This window comes from Sprattus sprattus (assembly GCF_963457725.1).
Source record: "Sprattus sprattus genome assembly, chromosome: 9".
Taxonomy (NCBI): Eukaryota; Metazoa; Chordata; class Actinopteri; order Clupeiformes; family Clupeidae; genus Sprattus; species Sprattus sprattus.
In genome coordinates this window covers 9,103,589-9,113,588 of record NC_137928.1, presented here as the reverse complement: position 1 = coordinate 9,113,588, position 10,000 = coordinate 9,103,589, and the positions used below count along the sequence as shown (strand labels likewise).

Sequence of the window (10,000 nt, the reverse complement as noted above, 5' to 3'; positions counted from 1 at the left end):
AGGCTGTCTGGCAAATGAAGAGTACTCAGCAACTGTAAATCTAGCGCCCAGGCCTCACTGGCAGCTGATTAAAACTGTTATGTCCTCTGGAGTGTACACTGACAAATTTCTTTAATGAACATTTCCATTTACGAGCGGGGAACGGTGTGGCGTGCAGAAGGGGAGAGACACACACCTCTCTCCACCTCTCTCCTTCTCCTGCAACAGGCTGCGCTCACAGAGAAGTTCAGGGGCTTTAGTGATGGTGGATACAAACATTTCTGAAGTTTTACACACTTACGGTGTGTGTAGTGATACTCTCCCAGACTGGTCTGCTGGACCGTTATTCTGTTCATAGACTGAATTGAAAGTGGTAATATAAAGCAGTTGCTGTGATGAAGAGAATGTTGTCTTGGCACAGATAAATGTTCTGTCTCACATGTAGAGGGTTGACTCACATGAGTTTCCAAAAAGCACAGGGATAGATCCCTTAGATAGATAGATAGATAGATAGATAGATAGATAGATAGATAGATAGATAGATAGATAGATAGATAATAGATAGATAAATACTTTATTAATCCTGTGGGGAAATTGTGGGATCCTGCAGCTTATCTCAGGAGGTAGATTTGGCCAAACAGGAAAGACACAACAGATGCAACTGTTGCTCCTCAACAGGAGCATTACGTAACCAACTGCCACCTCTCTCTAGCGATGAGTGTGTCCGTTTTATGATGCTTCAATCCTCCTATCTCTGACCCCCCGTATCTCTTCCCCATCCTCCCCCAGCTATGAGAGTGACGGCTGGGGGCCTCCTCTGCCGGTGCAGACCTACCTGCACCAGGGCTTGGAGGACGAGCTGGAGGAGGAAGAGGAGCGGGTGCCGACCCCGCCCGTGCGCGGCGTGGCCTCATCGCCGGCGGCCGTGTCGTTCGGGCAGCAGTCCACGGCCACGCTGACGCCGTCGCCCCGCGAGGAGATGCAGCCCATGCTGCAGGCCCACCTGGACGAGATCACCCGCGCGTACCAGATGGACATGGCCAAGCAGACATGGTACGCTCATGACCACACGGCATCATATGGAGTCTATAGGCTACCAGCTAACATTTACATAGCATCATATGTAGCCTATAGGCTACAAGCTAACATTTGCATAGAATCATATGTAGCCTATAGGCTACAAGCTAACATTTGCATAGCATCATATGTAGCCTATAGGCTACTAGCTAACATTTACATAGCATCATAAGTAGCCTATAGGCTACTATCTAACATTTACATGTTACCTATGGGCTACCAGCTAACATTTACATAGCATCATATGTAGCCTGTAGGCTTCTAGCTAACATTTACATAGCATCATATGTAGCCTATAGACTACCAGCTAACATTTACATAGCATCATATGTAGCCCATAGGCTACCAGCTAACATTTACAAAGCATCATATGTAGCCTATAGGCTACTAGCTAACATTTACATAGCATCATATGTAGCCTATAGGCTACCAGCTAACATTTACATAGCATCATATGTAGCCTATAGGCTACTAGCTAACATTTACATAGCATCATATGTAGCCTATAGGCTACCAGCTAACATTTACATAGCATCATATGGAGTCTATAGGCTACCAGCTAACGTTTACATAGCATCATATGGAGTCTATAGGCTACCAGCTAACATTTACATAGCATCATATGTAGCCTATAGGCTACTAGCTAACATTTACATAGCTTCATATGTAGCTTATAGGCTACTAGCTAACATTTACATAGCATCATATGTAGCCTATCACATTCACTTCCTTACTCTTTGGTCTAGGTGCTGACACTGAGTGGCTTTATTTAAGCACTATTTTTTTGTTGTTGTATGATCAATTCGCGCTTTGGCTGAACTGCACAGGTTGTCATGATGATCAGTCATCTTTGAATTCATTACGCGTACATTAGCATTTCATTACATGCAAGACGATGATAAATCAATATTTAACTCATTCAGTGAGGTACAACGGCATGCAAAAAGCATGTTCAGGTTTTTATTATTTTATTTTTTCAGGAATGTTTGTTTAGTTTTGATGCCTTAAAGGCACCCAGTGCAACTTTCGAGGCTTAAAAATAAACATTCAATTTCTAGTCTTTTTTACACGTAGTAAGTTTCAATAACTCCATACCATTACATACCGACATTCAAGCAGCAAAGATGAGACGTCGTTGTGTGGTGAGAACTGATAGAAAATCGATAACAACAACAATCGCCGCCATTTTCTTTATTTTTTTTAACCTACAATAAATAAAGCAGGCTTCCAGTCAATGGAAAAATGGCCTCTCCCCACCGGCGATTGTTGTTGTTTACGATGTTCTATCAGTTCTCACCACACAACGACGTCTCATCTTTGCTCCTTGAATGTCGATATGTAATGGTATGGAGTTATTGAAACTAACTACGTGTAAAAAAGACTAGAAATTGAATGTTTATGTTTCATTGAATGTTTACATAAAGTTGCACTGGGTGCCTTTAAACATGTCAGATGTTTCCAGCTGCTTACAAAATAAATATAGGGTCTGATTTGATTAATTAAGACGCCAGATCGATATTGAACGTTTAAAATGGCACGTATTGCATTTTTAGAAATCTGGTTTAGCTATAAAATTGAGATTTGAAAAAAATACAATATCAGTCTTTTTGCAGCTATGATGTTGAAATGATGTTGGCTTATTGTTAGTCCTAGTGCTTTGTACATGTGATCATCTCTCTGTGTGTGCAGTTTGTCTTTTCATGTTGTGTGCTCACTGTGACCTGTCAGAAGAACTGGCTTAGCTCTCCCATAGACACTCATTAATCATAACGAGCCCAGGCCACTGCACACGAGAGCTCAGTGCTCATTTCAGACTGCTCATTTCGACTCGAAAAGAAATGAAACTGTGCAATGTGACGCATTAAAGTGTTCATTTAGAGGCGCGGGCGACGGTTAAAGACTACAGTAGAAATTGCATTTCCGTGGCACTCATGCAAGGCAAATGAAGCCCATGTCTCATCCTGTCTGAGGCTGTGTGTGAGATACTGGCATCCATTCATTAGAACTCGTGCGCACACACACACACACGCACACACAGAGATACTCACACACACGCACACACACAGACACACACATACACACACACACACAGCAGGAATCATTTGACATGTCAGCAAAGGGCGTGTTATCCAGTAATGACTATGTTGGCTAAGGCACTTCTCTGACAAGAGCAGAGAAGGGTGGTAATCACCACCAAATCCCACCACCACAAGCCACATCAAAGCCACACACACACACACACACACACACACACACACACCGGAGCTGTCAGCAGCGTTTGCTTTTCCAAAGGTGACAGCCTCAATGCGAGCCTTGGTCTCATACTGCTATTGTGCCCTCCTTGGCAGCAATTAGAGGGTCATTGTGTTAGCCGTGCCAGGAGGCGCGCTGTGGAATGAGCCGGGTTGTCAGTTTAGTCAAGAAGCACCGGAATGTGCCAGAAACATCCGTGACAGGTCCCCACCCACCGTGTCTCCACTCACACACACAAACACACACACACACACGCGTGCGTCTCTCCGTGTTTGGACTTGGCCTCTTTTCACACCTCCTTTTCTCAAGACTTTTCTCGCCGGTTCTCATCCATAATGTCTGAATTTAAATTTGAATTCGTTTCTGCCTGCTGTGGTTCAGTTTCCCTACACTCCAGACATTGGCATGTTAACAGAAGAAAGATATTTTTTTTCTATTTGTAAACAGGCACATTCAGGGAGGCCCGTATCCCCCTCAGGCCCCCGCTCCTCCAGTTGGCTACATGTCCAGCGCGCTGGTGTCCGACCTGGAGACCGACATCCCCGACGAAGACGAAGACGAGGAGGAGGAAGAGGAGGAGGGCTACGAGATGTCCAGGCCCCTCCGTGGCATGGAGCACACACCCGGGTCCAGCATGGACAACCTGGACAGCTCTGTCACCGGTGAGCCTCACAGGAATGTGTGTGTGTGTGTGTGTGTGTGTGTGTGTGTGTGTGTGTGTGTGTGTGTGTGTGTGTGTGTGTGTGTGTGTGTGTGCATGAGCGCGTGTGTGTTTGTGTGTGTGTGTGTGTGTGTGAGCCTCACAGGGACGACTCCTTTAGACGGCACCATGCAGGGCTGTTTACAGTTGTCTCCGATAGTACTGTTTCATGTGGGCCTTATATGTAAGCCTAGTTGCTACAAATATTTAGTTGTGTGTGTGCCTTTGGGAACTGTTGACTGGGAAGTCGTCCAACTGCATTTGTTTCAGCACTTAGAAGTATTTCATGGAACAGTGTTTGCTCTAACTCTTCATCTCTCCCTAATTTTCCAACATGAGGGCTTAAATGTACCACAGACCACATTTCATTGGCAGCGGAAAACTGTTTCAGTATGAAAAAAAAAAAAAAAAAACGTTTAAATTGCCTCCAAGATTTAAAAATAAGAGCAGTGGAGGGGGGAGCGTAGAGTTAATTGTGAAGACTAACTCGCACTGTTAGTCAAAAGATCATAGAGGGCTTATCAACCCACACATCAAATTATTGTTCAGACTGCATATGAAATTACACCATAATGAGCTGGCCAAAATCCATTTAATCTACCAGCAACAGATTCTGTTTGGTCGCCGATTTACAGTTGGTGAACCCATGATCTCCAGAAAAGCAATTATCTTGTTTACCTCTGTTTACATATGTGTACACAGTTTACATTGTTCCCTTTCCCAGGGTGACTGCATGACATATACCTCCATTACATCACGTTTAGCTGAAGCCGTGTACCGTTTCCAGTCTAATTCATTCTATTTCCACTCCTCACCTGAAAAAAAAAAAAAAAAGTATTTTAATCCAGTTTGTTCACGCAGTTTGGACGGACTCCGCGGATTTATAATTATTGTCGCCGATACAGATAAGGAACTCCAATGAATTTTAAGAAGGTAGAGAGAGGGAGAGACAGAAAGAGAGCGAGGACAGTAGAGAGAGAGAGAGAAAATGAGAGAGAGAATTTAGTAGGTGAACTCGCATATCTCTCTCTCTCTTTGGATAGATTTAAAATACATCTCACGTACAACTTTCTCACCTTCTCTCCGTCTCTCTCTCTCTTCTCTCGTTTTAGTCAGGAGGCACCATTTCCATTTTTACGGCTCGTACTGAAAGCTTTTACGGCCGACTGTCTTTTTGGGGGACGAGTGAAGGGTATGACATTGACGCCGGTGAAAGACAGAGAGGCAAAAACTGGCAAACTGTGCCTGAACTCTCAGGGTCCCTTCTCTCTTTGGTAAAAAAAAAATACGCAGCGCCAAGGGAACGTCCTCCTCCTCCCTTCAGCTTGGCAGCCATCGCCCGAGAGCACGCTGTCATTGTGGCCAACGTGGCACACGGCCCCTGTCAAGCTCGTGGACGGGGTAGGGACGTGTCGGGCTTGCGGTGCATAACCCTGCGGTTTTGCCACTGTGGAGTCTGTGTTTCATCATGCACCAGCGCTGGTGATGATACACAGAGAGATATTGAACATACACACCACGTCTTACTTCCTAGACGTCGGAGGGGGGGGCCCGTTGTGAGGGAGGATGACAGGGAAAGGGGGGGGGGGTAGATGTGTGGCGATGAAAGAGAGGGTGCAAGGGTGAGAGTGTCATCAAGAGTAATAGATGAGGGTAAGAGATTGAAAGCGGAAGAAAACAGACGGAAGGAAGGAAGGAAGGAATGCATGAGGTAACGGAGTTGACAAAGAGAAGGGGATATCAGAGACGGTAAAGAAAATGAAAGGAAGACAGGGAGAGTAGGGTGTGGAGGCTGAGACCAGCACACCCGCCTCTCAGCCTGCCTCTCTGCCTCTCTGCCTCTCAGCCTCTCAGCCTCTCTGCCTCTCTGCCTGGCTGCCTGGCTGTCTGTCGGGGGCCGGTGCTGCCTGAGAGTGCAGTTTTGTGGCTGGATGATGGAGCAGAGGCGAAGCCCAGCCTGACACATGGCACGGTTGATCTATTTAGAGGAATGGAAAGCTGAACCGCGTGGCCTAATCTGCCCCGCATCTCTCTCTCCCTCCCTCTCTCTCTCTCGCTCTCTCTTCTTCCCTCCCTCTCTCTCTCTATCTCTCTCTCTCCACATCTCCTCCGAACTGCACTGCATTACTCTGCAGACAGCACTATTTCCTCTTATCTCCTCCCAATGTCTGCCCGTACTCCCCACTACCTCCAGCCTGACAACCCACAGACACAGGCAGCTCCAGGGTTACTGCTGCGAGGTGGTTATGTGTGTGAGTATGTGTGTGTGTGTTTCTAGGGGGGGGTTACTGCACCACCAGTGAGATGAGAAAGAGTGGGGGGGGGGGGGGGGGGGGGGGGGGGGGGAACAAATCTCCCTCTGCCACAGCCCTGAGGAAGCAGGTCTGGGAGACAGCGCAGGGGAGGGCGGGTGGATGGAGAGTGTTAGCGTGCGCGGCTGAAGATGATAGATCACTCATTGTTTTAATCATATGGAAATAGGTCTTCTCTTCTCCTACTCCAATGCCACAGTAGCAGCACGCTACGCTAGCGCACCAAGGCGTCTCGACACCGACAGAACACAGAGAGAGAGAGGAGAGGAGAGCCACGGAAAAGCTATATACATCAAATCAATTTCACCTGGGGGGGGAGGAGGAGGAGGGGGGGGGGGGGGTGACTGGATGTCTTCATATGCTTCTACTTCCTCTTGAGAACTACATACAGGAACACGGCGTATCAGACATATGCTTTCAGAGCAGGTCATAAAGCCACAGGAATTAGGATAGTGATAGCACCCATTGGTGGAGAGGAGATAAGAGGAGAAGCATTATTGGGCCGTTTTTATGGGTCTTTCAGAGCGTTCCTTGTGGGGCTTGTGAGCGAGTGTTGAGGTTTTACAGCAGCAGCTCTGATATAGCCAGTGAGCTCACTCCAGCCCTGCCTGAGGCTGATTAGTGCTCTATAAACCCCTCATGTGGACTGCTGTGTTTGTATGTGCGTATGTGTGTATGCGCAAGAGTGTGTGTGTTTGTGTGTGTGTGTATGTATGCACGAGTGTGTGTGTGTGTGTGTGTGTGTGTGTGTGTGTGTGTGTGTATGCACGTGTGTGTGTGTGCATGAGCGTGTGTGTGTGCGTGTGTGTGTGTGTGTGTGTGTGTGTGTGTGTGTGTGTGTGTGTGAGTGAGGAGAGAGACCCTGGCCAGAGGAGATGCCCACTCATCAAGGGGAATGATTACGGCAGCTTAATGATATGCAGATGAGAGCTGCGCATCAGTATAAATCACTTTTACTGTTGGCCAATTCCCTCACCCCCCTCCCCCACCCCACTTTTTACTACTCCAAACCACCCCCCACCCCCTCCAACTCAGGGCTCCAGTATATCCAACCCAAGGGCTGTTAACTAACTATCTCAGCCCGGGGAGAGAGAGCTGTCTCTGGGCCAGCATACCGCAGCATGGGCCCAAACTTCCACACTCCATACACACAACCTTCATCTGAACCCCCCATGAAAGATATAAAACAGTGATTTATGTGAAAATTAAAGAGTGGCCCAATAGTTTCAAGGTGGTGGTGGTGGTGGTGGTGGGGGGGGGGGGGGGTGGCCTGGTGTGGCGGGGAGAAAAGGAGTTTGGGGTAATGACAGCGTGTCCCGGGGATGTTGAGGACAGAGGAGCACTTAGCATTGATGAGGAGGCGATCCGTCAGGTTGTCCGTGGCTGTCAGTGTGACGCGGAGGAGACGGGCGAGCCTGAGTGAGCCGCCTGGCAGCGGCGCTTCAGTTCATTACTGTCAGCGGCCACGTCTCCTGCTGAAGGATTGCCCCCTGTGACTTTTGCATAGGTGGCATAACGAACCTGGAATGTGCCAGGCTTGTGGGTTTTTTCTTTTGCAGAAATTTCTCCACGTAATTTGCCACAGCCTTTACTGCAAATAAAAGGAGGTATGAGGAAGGAGCCAAGCTTTGAGTGATGGTCTTGGCCGTTAAGATTTCTTTCACTTTTACTGTTTTAAAATACGAGTGGTTCCTGCCTCTAGCTTAAATGAAGTCAATGAGCCTCAAAGAGTAGGGGATTTCCCCATAAATGTGTAAGGGATAATGTATAGAACGCAGGTCATTATTGGGAAAATAAGCCCCGACAGGGCGAACAGCACCCCGGCCACTTTCCTTGACAGCGGTCATCGTTGCATAGCAACGGTCCGTTATCGGTTAATAACGGACCGCAGAACGTTGGGAAGCCCCATTCAAGTGAATGGAGCATTCTACAGCACTAAGAAGAGCCGTGTAATACATATGGATATCATCAGTATAAGAGCATGCAGTGTAATGCAGTGTGATATCTGATCATATTTCAGGCTGAGTCTGTAAGGTGAAGGTCTTTTGGGAATCTTGTGGGTGGGTGCTTGTCCTTTTGGCCTTTTTTGTTTCATCTGGATTGTTATCTGGAAACGTAAAGCCACATATCCTTCCTGGCTCCCCCCTGGCTTGGCTGTGTTATTGTATGGCCTCCACACCATGGCATTTACTGTAATCTCCCTCTATTGTTGGGAAATTGGAAGTATTGATCATTTTTCACAAGTAGCTTATTTTCTCTTTTGCTCTGACCATGTCAATGAAAAATGAGATTATAGGTCTCACTGCATGCCACGGTCCACGGCCTGAACACGAGCACACACAAACAACACACACACACAACACACACACACACACACACACACACACACACTCACTCACGCACACACCAGCATCTTAACACAATCAATAGGATACTCTCTGTATATCACAACCTTCGCATCAGAAGCTTAGAGACGTTTCACAATATTGCAGTCAATCAAACACAAGTTCTCCCCTGTATTGACACACATCCCATAGGATTCGCACAAGTTTACACTGACCCTGGCTTTGATGTTCCCGTCAGTGTTTGCTTTCCCACTGCCTCTCTCTCCATCAACCCCCTCTCTCTCTCTCTCTCTCTCCTCTCTCTCTCTCTCTCTCTCTCTCTCTCCCTCTCTCTCTCTCTCTCTCTCTCTCTCTCTCCTCTCTCTCTCTCTCTCTCTCTCTTTTCCACTGCCTCTCTCTCCATCAACCCCTCTCTCCCTCTCTCTCTCTCTCTCTCTCTCTCTGTCTCTCTCTCTGTTTCTCTCTCTCTCCCTCTCTCTCTCTCTTTTCCACTGCCTCTCTCTCCATCAAACCCTCTCTCCCCTCTCTCTCTCTCTCTCTCTCCCTCTCTCTCTCTCTCTCTCTGTTTCTCTCTCTCTCCCTCTCTCTCTCTCTCTCTCTCTCTTTTCCACTGCCTCTCTCTCCATCAAACCCTCTCTCCCTCTCTCTCTCTCTCTCTCTCTCGCTCTCTCTCTCTCTCTCCTCTCTCTCTCTCTCTCTCTCTCTCTCTCTCTCTCTCTCTTTCCCACTGCCTCTCTCTCTCCACCGACCTCTTGCTGCACACCGCAGATCCTCTGTGTGCAGGTGTGTGCTGATTCTTCGCTGAGACTTCATCAATAGCAGCCAGCAGGCTCAATAAAGGCTGTGATCCAGGCCCTTCAGAGATGAGGAGCAATACTAAAGAAGTGTTTGCTATGTAGAGACACAGAGCCCCCGAGGCGTGTAGTCGTCAAATACAGATGATGAAAGACCCTTAGACCAACCTCACTTGTGATACACACACATTAATAAGGCATTCATTCAACCCATCTACCTTTGGAACGAGGTGGATTTAAACTGGGTTAGGGTAAGTGTGTTAGGGTTAGTGGGTTAGGGTTAGTGCTAGGGTAAGTGTTAGGGTAGGTGGGTTAGGGTAAGTGTTAGGGTTAGTGGGTTAGGGTTAGTGCTAGGGTAAATGTTAGGGTTAGTGCTAGGGTAAGTGTGTTAGGGTTAGTGGGTTAGGGTTAGTGCTAGGGTAAGTGTTAGGGTAAGTGGGTTAGGGTAAGTGGGTTAGGGTAAGTGGGTTAGGGTAAGTGGGTTAGGGTAAGTGGGTTAGGGTTAGTGCTAGGGTAAATGTTAGGGTTAGTGCTAGGGTA

The 10,000-nt window shown here is 47.4% G+C and overlaps 1 protein-coding gene across 1 annotated transcript in view; it reads left to right on the top strand.

The window, feature by feature from the left end:
* robo2 (roundabout, axon guidance receptor, homolog 2) overlaps positions 1–10,000 on the top strand; it is a gene marked incomplete at both ends in the record, with an annotated part of 341,250 nt that overhangs the window by 307,117 nt on the left and 24,133 nt on the right. Inside the window, 2 exon segments of the mRNA XM_080844592.1 lie at positions 769–1,032; positions 3,757–3,971. Of these exon segments, the coding sequence (XP_080700718.1) occupies positions 769–1,032; positions 3,757–3,971 (479 nt within the window).